This window comes from Nylanderia fulva, unplaced genomic scaffold (genome assembly GCF_048542155.1).
Source record: "Nylanderia fulva isolate GAGA-0341 unplaced genomic scaffold, ASM4854215v1 Scaffold198, whole genome shotgun sequence".
Lineage (NCBI taxonomy): Eukaryota > Metazoa > Arthropoda > Insecta > Hymenoptera > Formicidae > Nylanderia > Nylanderia fulva.
In genome coordinates this window covers 84,659-105,165 of record NW_028190249.1, presented here as the reverse complement: position 1 = coordinate 105,165, position 20,507 = coordinate 84,659, and the positions used below count along the sequence as shown (strand labels likewise).

General features: G+C 26.5%; 3 protein-coding genes across 6 annotated transcripts; 1 reads left to right on the top strand and 2 right to left on the bottom strand.

Moving 5' to 3' along the window:
- Window positions 1-646: 646 nt before the first annotated feature.
- On the bottom strand, window positions 647-2,663 carry LOC114937435 (uncharacterized). Its single transcript, XM_029310885.2, has 5 exons — window positions 2,467-2,663; window positions 2,257-2,354; window positions 1,410-1,538; window positions 1,173-1,306; window positions 647-1,031 (listed from the first exon to the last, which is right to left on the bottom strand). Exons 1-5 carry the CDS (start codon window positions 2,474-2,476, stop codon window positions 815-817), a joined length of 588 nt encoding a protein of 195 aa, XP_029166718.2. The 5' UTR covers window positions 2,477-2,663; the 3' UTR covers window positions 647-814.
- Window positions 2,664-3,920: 1,257 nt separating this feature from the next.
- LOC114937439 (guided entry of tail-anchored proteins factor 1) lies at window positions 3,921-5,275 on the top strand. The gene is made up of 4 exons (XM_085481903.1): window positions 3,921-4,075; window positions 4,296-4,461; window positions 4,812-4,879; window positions 5,034-5,275. The coding sequence occupies exons 1-4, from the start codon at window positions 4,007-4,009 to the stop codon at window positions 5,220-5,222; spliced, it is 492 nt and encodes a 163-aa protein (XP_085338029.1). The 5' UTR covers window positions 3,921-4,006; the 3' UTR covers window positions 5,223-5,275.
- A 487-nt stretch (window positions 5,276-5,762) lies between these two features.
- Window positions 5,763-19,755, bottom strand: LOC114937434 (uncharacterized). Of its 4 annotated transcripts, none has more exons than XM_029310879.2 (20): window positions 19,546-19,755; window positions 19,393-19,440; window positions 18,544-19,110; window positions 17,524-17,820; window positions 17,010-17,203; window positions 15,370-15,670; window positions 14,640-15,023; window positions 14,487-14,565; window positions 14,103-14,283; window positions 13,878-14,007; window positions 13,250-13,402; window positions 10,830-10,907; window positions 10,141-10,276; window positions 9,620-9,744; window positions 9,179-9,319; window positions 8,621-8,805; window positions 8,387-8,484; window positions 7,611-7,813; window positions 7,164-7,468; window positions 5,763-6,881 (listed from the first exon to the last, which is right to left on the bottom strand). In XM_029310879.2, exons 3-20 carry the CDS (start codon window positions 19,004-19,006, stop codon window positions 6,672-6,674), a joined length of 3,663 nt encoding a protein of 1,220 aa, XP_029166712.1. In that variant the 5' UTR covers window positions 19,007-19,110; window positions 19,393-19,440; window positions 19,546-19,755; the 3' UTR covers window positions 5,763-6,671. The 4 variants fall into 4 exon arrangements, with proteins under 4 accessions (XP_029166712.1, XP_029166715.1, XP_029166716.1 ...); XM_029310882.2 differs by having other exon boundaries at window positions 9,188-9,319; window positions 19,546-19,754; XM_029310883.2 differs by lacking the exon at window positions 10,830-10,907.
- Window positions 19,756-20,507: the final 752 nt, after the last annotated feature.

Genomic DNA, 20,507 nt, shown 5'->3' with positions numbered 1-20,507 from the left:
CAAAATAATAAGAAGAATCAAATAGTATAAAAAATATAGTTATTTTTAAGAAAAGATTAAATAATGAGTAGCTACATATTTTTTTTTTAAATAACTACATTGGATTTATTGACAATTATATATATAACTTGTTTTTATTTAGTTTATTTATTTAAGAAATTAGAAATTGAGTTTTAATATTCTATTGTTATTACATTCTATTATTATTATTCATGAATAACTTTTAATTTAATGATTTCGAGTATTTTTAGCATTTTTCCAATTGTTTTATATAATTGTATTATATAAGGAAAGTTATTTTAAATATATTATGATTCCTTAAATGGAGTATATATTTTTTTTATCTATATATCGAAATATTTCCGTACAGAATATTTGTTTAAAAAATTTAATCAATCATTAAAAAATAAATTATATTATTAGCATAATTGTAAAGAATATTAAAGTTAATTAAAATTGAGTAGCTATAATTGTTTGCAATATGATGTGAATTTTAATATAAAAAGAATAAAGTAACATCTAATTTCCAAGCTAAATTGTATATAAAACAAGAATAGTAAGCAATGATTTATTAATAAATAAAATATAATAGGGATTAATTATAGAATATTGATTAAATTATTAAAAAGACGAATGCTAGGCGGGATTTAATTAAATTGCATTTATATAAACAATGACATTAACATATCATAAAACGCATATAGCAAACATATGTATTAGTTCATCAAATTTTATCATTACTCCAAAAAATTCGGTCACAGATGAAGATATTAATATTGCAGTATAATATCAATTTTAGAGCTATCGAAACATTTTAAGATTTCTTCCCGAGTGCTTTTTGCGTCAACTCGGTTTTTTTCTGTTGCGCCATTTCCTTCTGTTTTTTCTCTTCTTCCCGTCGTTTCGCCGCCTCCTCCCGTTGTTGCTTAATTATAGCTAATCGTGCTAGATCCGCCCGGGCCTCATCCGTTTTTCCAGCTGCATGCAATTTTTGATAATTTGCATAGGCTCTTTGTTTTTCTAATTGTTCTCTAAAAAAAAATTTTTTAATTTTATATAATTACAAATTTTATAAATTAATAATTTTTATAAATTAATATTTTTATAAATTAATATTTTTATAAATTAAATATTTATAATTATTTTGTAATTATAAATTTTAACACACATACCGTTCTCTTCGAGATAATTCTGGTTTTGCAGTATCTAACGACTGATTCAATTGGCATAGTTTCTTAGTCTTCTTTTGTATCCTGTTTGGATTTTCTACATCAATTAAATTCTCTACACCCTTAGCTTTGCCTCCCTATACAAGTAGAATATTAATGTGAGATTAGATTCCATTATAAAAATATATATTTTATTTACCATTAAATACTACATAAACAACTTTTTTTAAATTTAAATACCTCTGTTTCTGACTCTGATTCCGATTCACTTTCACTATCTGTGGCATCAAGATTTTTCGACCTATTAGTACCACTTGCTTTGGGTTCTTCATCATCCTCTTCATCAGAACTGTCTTGTTCCTTATTTTTCTGTAAAAGAAATTTGAAGTTAATCCTTCGGCTTTGAACAACAATAATAGGATCTACTTTCATAAGTAGTACTATAATACAGTACAAATAAAATTTGAATAATTACAATTAATATTGTTATAATTAATAGTTGCTTATCTCAATGTTTAAGATTGATACATTATAACTTTGACACCCTGTATTTTTGGAAACAAAGCAGTTAGGACATCCCAAATAGGAAAGTGGTCATTTTGACGTCATTTGACATCAAAATGACATATACTTGTTAAATGGCCCATATAGCAAATTGACATCATTTGAATGTTTAATGACATCAATTTGCTATCTGAGTATTCTTTCCCTTTTATAATCAATAATTATATTTCGAAAATTACCCAAGTAGCAAACTGATGTCATTAGATATCAAAATGACGTTATTTTGACATTTAATGACATCAATTTAATATCTAGAGGTATTCTTTCCCTTTTATAATCAACAATTATTTCTTAAAAACTACCCAAGTAACGAACTGATATCATTAGATGTCAAAATGATGTAAACTTGCTACCTGGGATATTTACAAATATAATTATATCTTGTTCTTTAATTTTTTTTTCATAAATCAATCATAGAAAAAATTAAATCTTCAGCATTAAAAGCTTATACAATAAATGATCTTTAACAGCCACGATATTTGAATAACACGCAATGTATATGGTTAACCTAAAAAATACTGACTCTCCACTGTTGCTTTTTCTCTTCCTGACGTCGCTGTTCCTCCAGCTCCTCCGGATTCGTAAAATGCCGATTCCTGCCTTTGTGATTTACGAATTTTCCTGCACGCAAACAAATAATCACACAGTAATTAAAATCAAGAAAAACGTGAAAATAAATTTTTTCGAAAATAAGAATGAGAAGACAAGCATGCATATAAACAAAAGGACTTACCTCGTGGCATTGTGAGATTGTAATACGAAGATGCGTAAGTTGCGGTAATTAAAATGTCACAAAGTTCGTCAATACGTTACTTTGCAAAATCGTTTAATATTTTTTTTTTTTTTTGGATTTCTGTTCGTTAGGCGAAGTATTACAAAAGTCTTATCAAGTCGAAGATGTTACGGCCATAAAAATATAATGAGAATAGATCGCTGAACTCTTCATTGAAATGCTGTTCTAGAGATATTCAAAATAATCCCTAAATGAATGTCCCTAAACAAATTACTAAGCAACTATTTATCTCTGGTAACAATTTAGGGTGCTTTTCAGCAAGCAACTGTGTGCGACACAAGTGCTTTTCTACTATTAAGTGGGGTCTACAATGGCAGCAGGGTACTTATTACGGTTCTTTAGATGAGTTTGCTCACGAGGTAAAAATCACAAAAGTGAGAGATTCACTAGGTTGTCTACACTTCTATTGGTCAAAATTTAGTGAATCTCTCACTTTTGTGATTTTCATCTCGTGAGCAAACTCACCCAAATAACCGTAATAGGTACCCTGGTCTTAATAACTTTTAACTTAGCTTAGTTAATTTAAAATATATTAATTTTTAACTTCAACTAGTTATTTTTGACCTTAAACTTATTAATTTTTTTCTAAGTTAATTTTTTTATCTTAGAATGCTATTGTTGTTTTTTATAAGATATGAACGGTATTATTTTTAAATTAAAGTATTATTCATTTTTATGTTTATTTGTCATTAATTATAATTATCAAAAAATATATTTCTGTATAAATATCAAAATTTCTTTGTTATTTGTTATTATAAATTTGTAAAAAATTAACAAACAAAATTCTAATTTAATATAAATAATCTCGCATTTATTTTCTTAGGGGGAAACAGGAGATGTATGGAATTAAATCTCTTGTAGAGATTATTCCAATTTTAAATCTTGGCCGTGACCAAGTAAAATTTGATGCCTTGTACACAGGTATTTAATTTTAATGAAAAAATTTAGTTTTGTTGGGATAACGCACTGTCATCCGCGATTTGGCTCTTATTGCCTGTCTTACACTTTAAATATAAATAATGTTTTTAAAAATTAACTTTTGATTTAACTTCAGTTAATTTAATCTTAACTTAACTTTTTAACGTTGTGAGTTAATTTTTTACATGCAACTCTTAACTAAATTAATTTTATAAGCAACTATAACTTTAACTTAAATATTATTTTCACGATTTGTTTTAATTAAAAATAATAAGCAAAATTTAATAATTATGAAAGTTTACAAATATTTCAAAAAAACTAAAAAAAACTTTTCTCAAGTTTATTCTCTTATTCGATAATTAGCAATTCAATTTTCCGCCCTTTTTGACGGGAAATTGTTCCTAAAGTCCCTAAGAATAGAAAATTCTGAGAACTCTAGGGATTTTATTTTTCGTGAAAAGCTCCATCTACAAGTTTTACAAGTCTATAAAATAGTTGTAAAATAAATCATGATTGTAGAATATTTCTTATTACTGTTTTTATTATAAATAATATATTCAAGATGAATTTACTTGTTGTAACTACTTTGATTTGTATTCTGGACAATATTGCACCTATTTTGATTAAATTTGTGAGTATTTTTTAAATCCACACATTTCTTCACTTTTTGGAGTCTATATATAAATATTTATTGTGCCATTGATTTTTTATAAACAAGAAATTGCAGATAAATCTAATCATTCATCTTTCTAATATTAATTTTTGAAATATTTGTAAAATTTTGTATTTTTTTTCTTTACAAATTTAGATATTTAAATTATATATTTATAATTCTATTCTATAAAATATAGATTTTTTCACATGTATTTGCACAAAGAAGATTTGACATTGAGTTGCGAAATGAAATGAGCAATCTGAAAGAAGAAATGGCAAAACTTTCCATAATGAACGAGTTTGCCAAGTACGCCAAGCTCCAACGCAAATATAATCAACTGAAAAGTGTATTAAAAGAAAACCGTAAGTTTATTCCTTATTACAAATTACTTTGATAAGATTAGCTAATTCTTATCATTTTTTTAGAATATAATTTTTTAAATAAATTTTTAGAATTTTTAGGATTGTAAGAATCAAATAATTTCTTTTAAAAACTCAGTTTAATGTAAAATAAAAAAATATTTTTTAATTCTTTAGACTTATATTAAAATATCTATTTATAAAATAAAAATACATTAAAATACCTATCCATTTATAATATGAATATATTTTATTGTTACTTGAAAAATCATACACAAAATATGTATATCTTATCTTATATGCATTTTTATATGTATATATAATATCTCCAATATATTTTGTTGTTTTTACAGTGAATCAACGATCGAGTTGGAAATTAAAGCTTCAAATGACGTTTACTTATGGTTTTCGTATACTGAATGTACGTAGGTTATTTGTAGCCTTATTAGATTATGACAATAAAACTGAAAAATTACACAAATGTTTGCAACCGTAAAGGATCAGGATTCTTACTCAAGATATTTACTAAAGAAATTATTTGGTTCATGACTTATTGAGTTTTATAATGCTTTCAGGGTACATTAATTGTATTACTTTTATATTTATATAAAAGAGAACCTGTGATTATTCTATCGGAAGGTGCACTATGGCCAATACAGAATTTTCTGAGCTCGCCATGTCAACATGAAGATGCTATTTCTCTATTAGCTTGGATTATGATTGTTCGATTGGGAGTATCTGCATGTGTAAAACTCCATGTGTGACTGAGTAAAATATTTCTTGTAAATAATTATATATATCTATTTGAAAATATTTATTTTAATTATCATAATCAATGAAAAATATTAAATATCTTCGTTAAAAATATTTTGTATATTAATGAATAATTCAAGAAAGGATTGAATAAAAGAGATTTTTCTATAAAAAATATTTTGTAACAATAAATTTTATAATTATTCTTATTTTAATTATTATTGTTTTATAACAATAATTATTATATTATCATTGCAAATCTAATAGATAATTAATATATTATTGATTAGGATTCTTTATTATCGCTAGTCAAAAATTAAAGGAATAAATATTTCTCGACCAATACTGGTAATTATTTATTTAATGAATTTCACGTTTCGACCATAATTTTGGTTCTCTTCAAGTATACTGAAATAACGTATTATAATAGTAATATGCGCCAAAAATGCGAGAATCAATAAACGAAAATTATTTCTTAAAATTCCTATGATTAATATATATATTTTTTTACATTAAAATTAATAGAAAAAAGGGGAGGGGAAAAAGAATGCTTTAAGATTATACTTATATTTATTATTTATCTAATTACTTTGTTATACAAAATATAATTTATAATATCCTCGCGATATAAATATCTACAGTAAATACCTGAGTCTTGACTTTATTGTAAAACTCAAAGTATATATATATATATATATATTATATCACAGTCAGACATTTACAATCGGATGTGAATAATTAAAATTTACTAAATATGTAACAGGCTTATGTGAGATGTGCGTGGAAATTAATATTATTGAAAAACTTTGGTTAAAAAGTCAGTATGAGAAAAGAAAATTTAATTAGAAATATTTACAGGTAACAATATTTCAGTTCTTGTAGCACCATTAGAAATTATTTGTTATACTTTGATATTTTACCAATAAATCTCATCATTAAATTATTTTTTTTCATTTCATAGTACTTTAAAATATCTCTGTATGTATTTTAAAATAGCAGATAGTATAAATACTCTATAAATTTTATAAGTATATCATAAATTTCTTGCAATCAATCAATCAATGTTAAATATAAAATTTCTAAATTGTATATATTTACTAGAATGGCTTTTTGACGAAAGCCTTCTTAAAAGTAATCATTCTTTAAATTTTACTTTTAATAAATTAATATTTGGAAGAAGGAGATTATATATTCTTTATAGACTTAGCACTTTTAACTTTTTTTAAAATATTTTTTCTATGCTTTATATTTGCTATATATTATTATAAAAATATTATTATGCATATAATTTTCATTTTGCATGCATGTCATTATTATTATTATATGATTAAATGATAAAATGATAAGAAAAGATTATTTTTGATATGTAAGAATAAGGTTTGATTATGTATGAGACAAAAAGCTTTGAAATCTCAACTGAATGAAAAAAAATCAAATAAGATTTGATTTTTATATATTATTTAAGCTTCCTCTGCGTCACTTTGTACACCGCCAGAGTTACTTGTAGTAATTATTTGCAGAGGTATCGAGAACAATTCTTCCCATGAAGGCTGTATAGAACTGATCACAGCTTCGACAGCACTAAGAGAAACGAATTCCAAGCTCCAACTCTCCTCGAGTCCCACAATCTCGTCCAAAAAGTTTAAAGTCAGTGTAGTGTCACAATGTTCCTGAAAATTACATTGTTAATAAAAAAAATGTATGTAATTTGTAGTCACATTTTTTTCTTACAAACGACTATGTGTTTTCTTTACACCAATTAATTTCTTTTATTATTTTGTGCATAAAAGTATTCTTTTTCTTTTATAATCAATAATTATATCTCGAAAACTACCCAAGTAGCAAACTGTCATTAGACGTCAAAATGACGTCAGTTTGTTACCTGGGAAATAAAGAATTTTACAAATAATTTTATAAAGTTTGAATTTTATAAATAGTCGAAAACTACTGACTATTGCAATCAAATTGCTCATAGTTTGCTCCCTAGCAATCACAGGCGCTTGATCGCTCCCTGGTATAAGCCACTGAACATTGTCCTCCAGCATCATCAATATTGTATTTGTCAATATCAATCCAGACAGTTTAAGCTTGGTGGTAACATTTTGACGTTTTAGAACGGCGGAGGAAAACAGCGCCAGCAATCGTACGACCTCTTCAGTCTGATAATTGCTAGTATTTTTTAATAAATCGTGCATCGAAACGCTGAAATAGTCCGGAACGGAAAATTCTACTTCGCAACTGGGAGGTAATTGCAGATCTGTAATTGGAAAAGCACCATAAATATAACTTAAAAGTTATTGGTTTTTTATTTCAAGTAGATTTTGACAGGGTAATTCGCGAGATTTTAAAACTTCTCTAAATTATTTTATATTTATCGTTGTTGAGAATGTTTTTATTACCTGTGATATAAAATAAGAAGTTCGATGTTCTCTGGAAATCTTGCAGAATGCAAAGCACTGTAATAGCGGAAAGTTCTTTACTGGTTTTGCTAGGTTGTTGTAATTCGATCAAGATACCCTGCTTAAATGGCAGCGATACGAAGGATCTTAATCTGTCCGTCGTCCAACTGATTTCCTTGTGAAGCCAACGTTGTGGATCCTCCCTGTCGTAATTGTTTTTGTTTATTATACACATTTCTCAAATAGAAATTATAGGATTTTTAGGGGGGGGGGGGAATTAGCGTTACTGATTTTTTCCTAAAAAGCGATTTTTAAGATTATTTGAAAATAATTTGTTTTTTAATAAAATCATATTTTTTCAAAATTTTATTTTGTTCACCCTGTATATTAGGATATTTATATATCAATATCCTGTAATTTTTTATATATCTTTTTATATTTTTTATATTAATATCTTTATATAATACATATATATGTATAGTAAAATATATATATATATATATAAAAGAAAAATCAATTTTTCTCTTTTTTGACCCGTTAAATTTCTGGAAAGCTTCTCACACAAAATATCATATGGATATTTTAGAAATGGGTCTTTCTTTATAAATCAATTAAAAAAGAGATTGCTCTAAAAATATATATTTCTCTTCTTAATCATTCAAAGTCTACTATAAATTGGTATAACAAAGAGAAATTATCAGAAGGTCTTTAAATCTTATATTTTGGACATTAGAATTTGATCAAGTGAGAAAATATATGTTATAAGCAGGACTTACCCTTCTGGCCCATCAATTCTAAGAATATAAACTTTAGATGTAGATAATACTAAGCATCCAGAAAATGTTTCTTGCATAGATTGCATTAAAATCTCTGCCTATATATATATATAAAACAAATATATATATAATTCCATCAATTATACGATTCTAATTAATAAACATTTCAATTTGAACTTAGAGGAACTTGCTATATACAATATTGAATTAAAAAAATTATATTAAGTTAAATACCTTGAGAAGAAACACTAACTCTTCGTTCTCGTGTTCGAATATATTTAAAATTATATGCAGCTTAATTCTGTGATCTATACTACTAAAGTCAGTATACGAATATTGAACATTGCTACCGAAGAAGCTCGAAGCTTCTTCGCCTCTCAGTATTTTGTTGCTGCCAATTTTGATGCTCTGAAGTAAACCTGAAAGTGGTACAACAATACATAATTACTGACATAAATACTGATATTTAACATTATAACAGTATGACAAATATATTCCAGAGGATCATATTGATAAAAAAATGAAGCTGAAACTTAAGCAAGCATTTACTCTTTTACCAGTTTTTTATTTATACATTAACTTGGTGTGACATTTGTTCTGCATCAATAAATATTATAATAAATATTATAATAAAAAATATTATGATAAAAAAACTTAAAAAATTTAAATTTTTGAAGAAGTTATGTAAAATAATTGTTCTGTCCTCGGGCGGAAAGAAAAGAGAAAAGCTAACAAGTAACGTTTCAGCTACAAATATTAATATTATGATAATATATGTGATTACGGATTTACCGACTTTACCTCCCAGCATTGATGTCAAGTTCGTCGCAGAAGAAGGCGTTATTTCTTTCTCACTGCTATGGGATTTCGTATCACTCGATAATTTGGCTAGTTTATTTTCATATGCTGTGCATATGCTGTCTGTCAGCGAACCTGTAAAATAAAACTGGTTGTATAAATTACTATAAAAAAATTCATATTATTTGTATGCTTATGATGCACATTATATAAAAAAAAATTATAAATAAATTATTTCTTATATAATAAAATTAATTTTTATTATATATTTAATTTTCATGATATATTTAATTTTTTATATATTTTTTTTTTACGAATATATTTCTTCCATTTTAATAAAAAAGATCTAAAAGCGAGTCGTAATTATATTAATAAAATATTAATTATATATGATTATATGTAATATTTAGAAAGTAAGATAAAGTAAATACAAACCTGAAGAACTACTTTCCGTCAAGCCTGCCATCACTGGTGTTGCATCTGGAATTGTTATTAAGGAAGGAGCGATCGCAATACGTCTTTCCTCCATAGAACGTTTCCGACTTGGTGTAACATTTGTCCTGCTCCAATGAGTATCATAATGAAATATTAGTTTAAACATGAGATTAAACTAATATTCAAACTAAAAAAAAAACTTAAAAAAACTAAAGAAATTTAAAATTGTGAAGAAGCTATGTAAAGTGACCGCTCTGTCCTCTGGCGATAAAAAATAGAAAATTAAGCAACGTTCCAGTTATAAATCAAGACATACAATGTTATAATTAATATTTTTACATTTAGTATTTTTTTTCTACAGAATTGTATTTCTATAGTAGGAGGTATCATAAACTCAAAAAAATTAAAAAATTAAAATACTTAAAGAAATAAAATTTAAAAAATTTTTTTGAGAAATTTTAAAAACTTAAAAATTAGAAGCTATATAAAGTGATTGTTCTAAACACTGACTATATACTAACTTTAGCGTTTCATCTAAAACCTCGATGCTACTCTGACTTGGATTGCTGATTATTTCTATGTCGCTTTCATATTTCTTTGTCAAAGCATTTGTAGACGGTGTGGACTCGTTTGATTCTTCCAAACTCGTCGCTGAACCTGACATTGATAAATATTAATTAAACAAGAAAAATATTAGTAATGCTTCGTCTTTAATGTCTTCAAAAAATTTAAGAAAAAAAAATAAATTGAAGATTTTAAATTAAAAAGATAGTTTTTTCTTTTCTTAATATGTAACGCACATTATAATATTTCTAAATATAAAAATTAGAAATTAGACGTTTGTAGCGCTAAAATGAGAAAAGTTAAAGTAATATAAATGAATAATAATTTTTTTAAATTAAAATTTTTAACAAAAAGATAAAAAAAGAAAAATTCTCAATTTTCGATGGCTGAATAACTCATAAAAAAATATGTAGAAAAAAAGAAGGTAGAAAAGAGAGAGGAGATGGAAATAAGTAAAAGGAAAAAAAAGAGTAAGACAAGAGATCGAGAAAACAGAGAAAAAAGAAGGAAAAGAAGGGAAAAAAGAAAAAAAGAGAACAAAGAAAAAAATGAGGAAGAGAGGAAAAAGCAGAAAATAAAAGAGAAAGAGAGAAGAGAATAAGAGAAAGTAGAATGCTATAACATAATTATTGTGGCTGAAGCTTACAACAGATTTGAGCTTGGATATGAGAGTCGGAGTGCACCAGAGAAGTGGTGACGGATTTAGCTCCACCCTCCATTCCACCTGCACCGGTTATTAGTATGTTATAGTTCCCATTAAATGTGGTAATAAAAGTACAAACGCGCGCGCGTACATGCGTGTCTGTGTATACAGGGACCCAATTTTAATCTATCACTCCTCGTAACTTAATAAGGAACGGTTGTAGGGAAAAATTTTTCATATAAAAGTTTTTCGACTTCTAAGGGGACATAAGATGGTGTCATTGATTTGACCTTGAATAGTCGTTTGAAGATCACATAAAGATCACCCACAATTTCTTAAATGGAAACCTCTATTTTTCATTGCATATTCTTGTAGCTTATCTCGAGTTTTTTAAAACACTATAAAGTATTTTTCCGTTTAGTGCTTTTCGAATTATAATACTTGGAGTTTGGAAGTTTATAGTCTTTATTTTTACATTTAGTATTATTTTTTTTCTACGAAGTAGTATTCTAGTAGGAGGTAAACTTAAAAAAAAACTTCAATTTAAAAATTTTGAAGAAGTTATAAGAAATGATTGCTCTGCCCTCTGACGGTAAAAAATAGAAAAGCTAAGTAATGTTTACAGATTACGGTAATCTTATCTTAACATTTTTATGCATAGAATAATGAGACCGATCAATTGGTGTAAAGAAAACGTATAATTGTTTTTAAGAAAAAATATATTGTGAATTGTATATATTTTCTTAAAAATAACTATATTTTTTTTTAAATAATGCGTTTTTTTACATCAATTATTTTATTCAATGATAAATTAAAATTGGACACTCTGTATATCACATATATTAATATACACAATAAACTATATCATTAGAATGCATTTGCAATCACTCAATTAATTAACAAGATTGTCAAAATTGAAATATAATTTTTTTTAGATAAAGTCAAGTAATTATTATCAGGTAAAAAAAAAAAAAAATTTCAACAAATGTACTTTGCACGAGTTGTACAGTATGTTTTATAATTAAATTTCAAAATATTAATGAGAATATAAACAAGGTTTTCTTTGCAAGAAAATAAAATCTATTATTATAGAATTTTGATTATTATACGATTTAAATGTATATATAGTTTTGAAATTTTACAAAATAAATTGATTTACTATTTTCCATGATTATTCTTAATACAATTTAAATGTTTTTTATATTATTTCTAATAATCGTAGAAATTAAAATCAACATTATCAATATATGGAATGATTCGCAACGTCTACAATATATAGCTTCTAGAAACAAAATAGAAAAAAATTTATTAAAATTCTAGTAAAGATATCAATTTTCATATATTTATTATTTGTTATTTGATTTTCACAAGTTAAATTAATATAGATTTTCATTGTATAACTAATTTTATTTTATTTTAACTAGACACGACTAGCTAATATAACAAAATTGTTACACGCAAAATATTTTATTTTTTTTTAAACAACAATTTAAATATTAATTATTATATTTGAATAATTAATTGACTTAATGGTTAAATATTAAATAAATTGAATACAGTATTATATTAAACCTACTAACGTTTTAACATATTTGAGAAACAAGATCTATTTTTATTTTTTTTAATATTTAAGGAAATTAATTTATTATTGTTTCTTCAATTTGTTTATGTTTTGAAAGAAAAGTAAAATTAAATGGTTTTTCATAAATCAAGAAAATTAGATTAAATTGCTTATATTTGTTGCAACAATTTGATCTCTTTGATATTTTTAATATTTATTTATAAATTGCTTTCTCATATTTTTTTAACATCACACAATTTCACTTTTTCCACAAAATGCAATTAAAAAAAATAATAATAAATTAATCTTCACATATAAAATTTTCTAATTTTCAAAATAAATTTTTCCAATTTTAAAATAAAAAATAATTATTTTCTTTAAATTAATAATTAATCAAGTTCTTCAATTTTTATGAAAATAAGAAATTAAATTAAATTGTCACAAAATACATATAAATAATTTAATTTTATATCTTTGATTTATTATAATGATCCTTTTCATGTGAGTAAATAAGTAAAAACATAATTATAAAAATAATTATTTAAAGTTTATAAAATAATTATATAAAAATAATTATACATTAATTTCTGTATTTATATTTGTTTGATCAAAACGAAAATACATGCTTGTTTTTTAAATGTGCAAAAACATGAGATTTAATAATCCTATTTAAATCTCAGTCAGCTGTGTAATAAAAAATATCAGTGGCAAATTTTGATTGCATATAACTCAAAAATTATTGTGCGCCTGCTCGTCATTTTCGTATTAATAGATATTAAATACTGTACAACCCGTGTATATTTTCGTCAATTCACTCTTTATAAAGGATTGCAACATGTTATATAATCATGAAGAAGCTCACCGATACTGGAGACTGATTCAGAATGTTGCAAGTTGATTCTTGCGGAATTCTCCGTCAGCTGATTCTTCGTCATCTGAGTATTCATGCCAGACAGATTCTCTATTTCGATGACCAAACTGCTGTCACAAGTGGGACATTTGAGTTGCTTTGTACCTGAAGAGAGCACGATTTTCAAGTCCGTTCTTTACAACTGATCTGGTTGCGTTAGTTCAGAGTTTATCATTTTTTTTACTCCACGTTGGAAGAAAAGTGATAAATTCTGAACTAGTACAACTAGTTCAGCTATAAATAGGGTTTGTTCTCTATTGCTATTCTAGTGAATTAATGTACACTGATGCAGTAAATTTAAATGAGACAAGTACATTTTGTTTTACTCTAATTTACACCAGTTCAGCATCAGTTCAACAATAATTAGCAACTCAGATCATCAATGCAGCAATAAGGAACAAACTTATAATCATTTTGGGATTTGTGCTTTATTGCTGCACTGGTGAACCAGTGCATACTAGTGCAGTAAGTTAGAGTGAAACAAAATATATCTCTCACTTTAATTTATTGCACCAGTGTGCACTAGTTCACCAGCAACAATAAAGAACAAACCCTTAAAAAATGCTCTAATAATACAAACCCGCCATCAACTTGACAGCTGTCACATATTCCATATCCTGCGAGAATTGTGTCGAGCATTTCATACATTTGAAAACTTGCAGCAGTATCGGCCGCATTTCAATTTGCTCGTTGATGATTGCTACGATTTTCTGAAAACAAGAAAGTGCTGTCTTCAATTGATGAATTATATAGGATATTAAAATTATACATTTGTAAATAGTATTTATAGATTTTTTTTCCTCACCTTCGCATCTTCCAATTCCGCAAAATATCGCCTGTTTTCCTTATCTTTTCTGGTAGTATCAAAAATAATATCGACTGTCACTGTAAGTGGATCACTCTTGCCTAAGACGCATGACAGGACTGAACTGGTCGACCAATAAAACTTTACTTTTCCAGTCATTGTATCTATTTCTTTAATATTTCTACAAAAGTTGCAATAAAATTTAAATTTATAAAATCATTATATACAGTCAAAATATAGTAATCTCAAAATGCGTTTAATTTGATGCTACAAAAGTTTCCAAGTGTTTGATTAATTATTACATTATAATTAAAATTTTTTTAAATAAATAAGTAAAAATGCTGTAATCCAATTTAAGTAGAATTCACAGTAGATGACACTTACTCGGGGGTTAGCATTAGAAATATAGTATCTAACTCATTATCATGTTTTCTCTTCTGAACGGTATATAAATCTCCAGTTTCTAAGACATAAAATAAAGAAGAATTTAAGATTCTTTTTGTTCCAAGAAAAATTGGCATTCCGTGCAACTTTTACCTTCACTAGGATCATATGTGACTGTAGAAGAATGATCCACATGTGTTTCTAAAGTATATAATTTATCAGAGATTTCTTCATTTCTAGGAATGTTGTTTTTGTCATCTTCCGTATATTTTGCGATTTCTTGCGATTCAGACTCATTGGACAATTTTTCATCTTTATATATTGTACAAATCGGATTGTCATGGACAGATGATGCTACATCAATGTCAGCCAAAGTCTTGTCATCAAATATTTGTGATGTTGGAAGTTGTTCAAAACGAAGACCCATAATATCTTGAACGGAGGTTCCTGCATGACTGCTCAGCCAATTATTCTCGCCAAACTTTTCTCGCAGGTCTAAGATGCGTTTTCTTGTCTCCAAATGATCTTTTGATGACTCTACAAAAACGAATAACGTTACAAAAAGTATATGTCATTTTATTACCATACTTTCTGCTATTATTAATTATTTAATGTGTTTCATTCATTTATATTTTTATCGCATTATATTATTAGAAAATTATATTCTATTATAATAAAGAATATAATTATAACAATATAATTAATATTAATATAATTTTCTATTATATTAATTTTTCTATTATAAATTTAATTATAGATATAATTTTGTTAATTATACAACAAATATAATATATATATTATATTAAAATATATTATATATATTTTAGTATATGTATAGTATATACTACTGTAATCTAATAAAAAAAAAAATTTATACAATTACCCAAATGAGACGAAGCAACCACATCGGGCAGTCTCTTAAATTCCCCCTTTTCCTGATCAATTTCATCAATAATGGCCTCTTTCACATTCGGTTTCCTCTTACTTTTTGTTACGCTCTTTTCTAAATTTTCAGATGACGTCACTGGAGGATTCGATCTGTTCTCATTCGATTCATATGTATCAGCGCACACAGATACCGAGCTGGTCAAAGATATGGATTGATTCGCGTGTATCGTGAAGACCCGATTTTCCGCCACGAGCGAGTTTTCTGACTTCGAAAGGGATAGACGATCTAAAACAAACTGCCAGAGTTTACTCAAACTCATGTCACATTGTATAATTAATAATTAATTACATATAATTATGTATAAAGCTCCTGGCTCCTCGCCAATCATGATGAAATTGTGACGTCAGAGACGAGAAAACGCACGCTAAAAATTTTTAGATGCTATTTAGAAAGAAAAAGATATTTTGAAACAGCACTTTAGATGACTTTAGCACACTCTTAAAATACCTCTGAAATAAAAGCAATCTGAAAGTGTTTCATCGAAATATTTTTTTCATTTAAAAATGGTATCAAGAATTTTCAGCGTGTGCTTTCTCTGACGTTATAGATGTCAAAATGACGTCACTTTGACGTTTAGTGATGTCATTCAATGTCAAAATGACGTTCGTTTACTACCTAGGTCACAAATCCAACATGGCCGCGGCGGGGATCCATAGAAGCTCTATAATATATAATAAAATTAATTATAACATCTATAATATACAGGGTGTCCCATTTTAAAAGATTTACTCAAATATCTCAGAAACACTGCGTTAAATTGAAAAATCTTTTAAATCAAAGTTGTACAGCTTTAAGAGAGATATAAGATAATGGCAAAAATTTGACCTTGGATAATAGTTTAAAGGTCATCTTCAATTTTTTAAATAGAACCTACGTTTTTTAAGCAAATTCTTGTAGCTTATCTCGAAAGTTTTTCAAAACACTATAATATTTTGTCATTAATAAATACTTTTCAAATTATAAGGCTTAAACTTATAATTTTTTTTACACAAAATGCAAAATATATATATTTTGTAAAATATATATATTTTATTCAGTTTTCGGTAATCTTAGCATTTTTATGCACGAAATAATGAGACCAATCAATTGGTGTAAAGAAAACAGATAATTGTAAAAAAAAAAAAAAATGTAATTTGCAACATATAGCTGCGTACTTTTTCTTGAAAGGACTATGTTTTCTTTATATCAATTGATTGGTTTCATTATTCTGTTCATAAAAGATATTTTTTGAAAAGTATTTTACATTTTATGGAAAAAAATTGTGAAGTTCAAGCTTTATAATTCGAAATGTACTTAATGAAAAAATATTTTATTATAGTGTTTTGGACAGCTCTCGAGATAAGCTATAAGAATGCATTAAAAATTAGTAGTTTCCATTTCAGAAAATGAAAGTGACCTTCAAACAACTATTCAAGGTCAAATCTTTGCCACTATAATATATATTATAGGTATATATAATATACAACTAAAATTATATAGATAATAATTAAACATAATTATTAATTACAGATTCAATCTGCTTTCTGCATTTTACAATTTTTGACATATATATATATTTACTGTCATATAAATACCTTCCTATCCGACAAACTCGGATGCAAATGTTTTATAGATAGTATTCGATGCTTTGGATGATAAAATAAAGGATTTCCTTCCAAAGAGAGCCACAACAATGTAGACATTTTTTGTAATGGCCATAGAACTGTGTGGTCCATTAAACAATTATATGATAAGTCTAATTCTGTCAAACATTCCAAACCTTGAAGACCTATTCAAAATTTTAATTATTTTCACTTTTTTATAAAAAAAAATGGATAAGCTATATAACATCTTTTAAATACATTATTATTTCCTCTAATTTCGCATACAAAAATATTGAAATAAAAACATTAAAAAATAAAAATAAATATCTATTTACATTTTTATAAATATCTTAAATTTTGTATAAAAATATTAAAATAAAATAATATAAAATATTAGATTTAAAAATTATATCCAATGGGAAAAATATGGCATGCACAAATAGCTTTATACTAATAAAAAAAAAACTTTCAAGCAGTATAAGTAGTTATTACAATAATAACCAACCATTAAGGCTATCAATGTAGTTATTTTTCAATACCAATATTTGTAATGAATGTAATGCTGCCTTATTGAATAGAGGTACTTCTTCCAGTTTGTTGTAGCCAAGATTAACATACTTTAAGTTTGATAAGCAGGATATCTCCTTTGCATTAGTTATCATATTATGATTCAAGTCCAATATCTGAAGCCAGGGAGCCAATTCTAATGATTCATCCAAGCATTCAAGAGCATTGTGAGGCAATACTAAATGTCTCAAGGATGCCCACACAAACCCAATACCAGCATCACCTCCACATGCCGCTATAATTAAAATTGTATAATTAATTGGGAAACTAAAAAAAAAATCAATTTACGAATACATTTCAAACAAAAGTAAAATTTTGAAGGGAGAAAGAAAATTGTCCTGTTCAAGGATATTTAAAGGTTATTCATTTTTTTTTTAATGGAATCACCCTTATTTTTTATATAAATTGATCCTTGTAATATTCGATATAAAAAGTGCGGGTAATCTAAAAAATAAATAGTTTATAAAATATTTTATACTTCAATTTGATGTAATTTTACATGAACTAGAAAATATCTCATAAACTATTCGCTTTTTGGTCATCCAACTCATAACTTTTTATGCAGAATATTGCAAGGAATCGCTATATATAATAAAAATAAAGGAATTTTATTAAAGAGAAACTAGATTTCCTAAAAAGTGATTTTCAAAGGTCATTTGAAGGCCATTTGTTTTTTTTTAGATAAAACCACATTTTTTTATATAAATCAATTTTTCGCAATTTTCAGTATAAAAAATTAATTATAAAAGTAAAAGATTAAAAAAAAAAAAAATATTCATTTTTGAATAATCTTGCTTCAACTTTTATACACAAAATAATAAGAGAAATCAATTTGCGTAAAGAAATCACAAAGTTTTTCTCTAATCTAGTACTCTCTCTCTCTCTCTCTCTCTCTCTCTCTCTCTCTCTCTCTCTCAAGATTTTTTTAAAAATAATTTTTAAAAATAAAAAAACAAACCTAATAATTGATATATTGTAGATACTCCTTTCTTGCCAGCACACACAATGCTTTCCAATTGTCCCCTGACACTTTGTAAGCCCTTTAATAATTCGATAGACACCTTCCTTAACTCCAAATACCTCAGATGCCTAAATTTGGAGATGTCGATGATAATTCTGACATCAGGGGAACAATGAGTCACCTTCAAACTGATAGTTTTCTGCACAAAGTCGTGTAAGAATTTGATATCACGAAATATATCTATCTTGGAACTATTGCAAACGTGAAATGAAGACTCCAAATCCTCAGATTCCAATACAATCAGGGAGAATGCTTCATTGAGGCTGTGTAGCAAGTTTGTTGATAGGGAAAGCTTGCTTGCGGCATTCAGGATCATGTCACCATTCTGGCGAAGAAGCTCCACCAGTTGCATTATCTCCTGCATATTTACATTTACTATATCCTGTGAGTGAGTAGACATTGTACCATTTATGTGTTATTGTTACATAAGCTTTCTTTATATTGCGTTACTTAATTACTGTATTCGCACAAGGGTACACTTTTTTAATATGATTTCACGTTAAACTGAAATAAAAAAGATACATATTAAATATTGTTATAAAACATTTTATTTTTTGATTTTATTTATTTTTGAGCTCTACATTTCTAAATATATTTTTAAATTTTATTTTCAAATTTAAAAATTTTTTACAGACATATTTGCATACAATGTCGAATTTTTTGCATACTTGGCGTATTTTTAAGATTTTTTTAAGGTTAATAGGTTATGAGTTGGCCAATAAAAACTTGAAAATACAGAAATTAGAGTTGGAAAATTTGTAGAAAAAATTAATTTATTTTATAAACCTTGGGTTTAGTATATAAAGACCTCGAGAAAGTCATCATTGTCAAAATCTACGGAACGAAAAAACCAAACACTTGTCATTTAATCATATCATATAAATAAAACTAGCTTTATAACAATAATAATAATAATAATATATCGTATTTATTACATACCATGTTATAGTTCATTTTTTTAGTAAAATATAAGTGAAATTGACGATGTATATAACAACAATAATCTAAATATTTGTACCATCTTCTCTTTTGTGCCTACTTTTTGACCCTATTTGCTGAATCTAAAAGTAGAAACTAGAGTCCCTAGAAAAATATTTCTAGGGACTAATTATTTCTAATTATTTATTATTATTTATTTTTTCTATTATTATTTCCCAGCAGACCTATTCTGTAACTTTTTCGTAATCGTTATAATTATAACGCATGATTTATTAGAAACTGTACAATTTCATTGGTCCACACCTAGTAAATCGTGCGTTATAAGCGGGGAGCACGCTCTTGCATAGGTGCATAAGTGTAAATATGAGAATCTTGATTGGTCTATAAATGTATGCATAAGAAATTCAACCAATCGAATTTCTTATGCATATGCTTATGCGCTTATGCAAGAGTGTGTGCTCACCGCTATAATTATAACGCAAGCGTTAAAAAATTACAGAATAGGCCTACAGGTAGCAGACTGATGTCATTGTCATTAAATGTTAAAATGACGTCATTTTGACATTTATGACGCCATTTTGATATTATGACGTTATTTTGATATTTAATGACGTTAGTTTGACATTTAATAACGTTATTGTGATATTTTGACATTTAATGATGTTATTTTAACGTTTAATAACGTTATTTTGACGTTTAATGACGTTATATATTTTTACATTTGTCTGCTATCTGGGTGGGAGAGGCTCATTTGCGCACAATACAATTGGACATTTGCAATTTCACACCGTGCTATTGCGGACATATAAGATTTAAGATCGTTAGCGTTTTTTGACGCGTTCAGATGTGTTTCGTTTGAAAAAAATTTTTTCTTTTGTGTTCCGTTCTCGTTCTATCATACGGATCAAGATCCATAGATAAACAACGGGAAAAGAAGGAAGGTTGTCGCATGAGCCGCCATT

Excerpts from the sequence above, each read along its gene's own strand:
- LOC114937434 (XM_029310879.2), bottom strand. The coding sequence starts at position 19,006 with ATGTCTACTCACTCACAGGATATAGTAAATGTAAATATGCAGGAGATA. Across the intron at positions 8,806-9,178 it reads AATGCTGGGAGGTAAAGTCG|GTTTACTTCAGAGCATCAAA; the intron begins GTAAATCCGTAA and ends TACCACTTTCAG. Across the intron at positions 6,882-7,163 it reads TGAGCAATTTGATTGCAATA|GAACATTGTGACACTACACT; the intron begins GTCAGTAGTTTT and ends TGTAATTTTCAG.
- LOC114937435 (XM_029310885.2), bottom strand. Across the intron at positions 1,539-2,256 it reads AGAAAAAGCAACAGTGGAGA|AAAAATAAGGAACAAGACAG; the intron begins GTCAGTATTTTT and ends TTTCTTTTACAG. Across the intron at positions 1,032-1,172 it reads GAATTATCTCGAAGAGAACG|AGAACAATTAGAAAAACAAA; the intron begins GTATGTGTGTTA and ends ATTTTTTTTTAG.
- LOC114937439 (XM_085481903.1), top strand. The coding sequence starts at position 4,007 with ATGAATTTACTTGTTGTAACTACTTTGATTTGTATTCTGGACAATATT. Across the intron at positions 4,076-4,295 it reads CACCTATTTTGATTAAATTT|ATTTTTTCACATGTATTTGC; the intron begins GTGAGTATTTTT and ends TATAAAATATAG. Across the intron at positions 4,880-5,033 it reads ATGGTTTTCGTATACTGAAT|GGTACATTAATTGTATTACT; the intron begins GTACGTAGGTTA and ends TAATGCTTTCAG.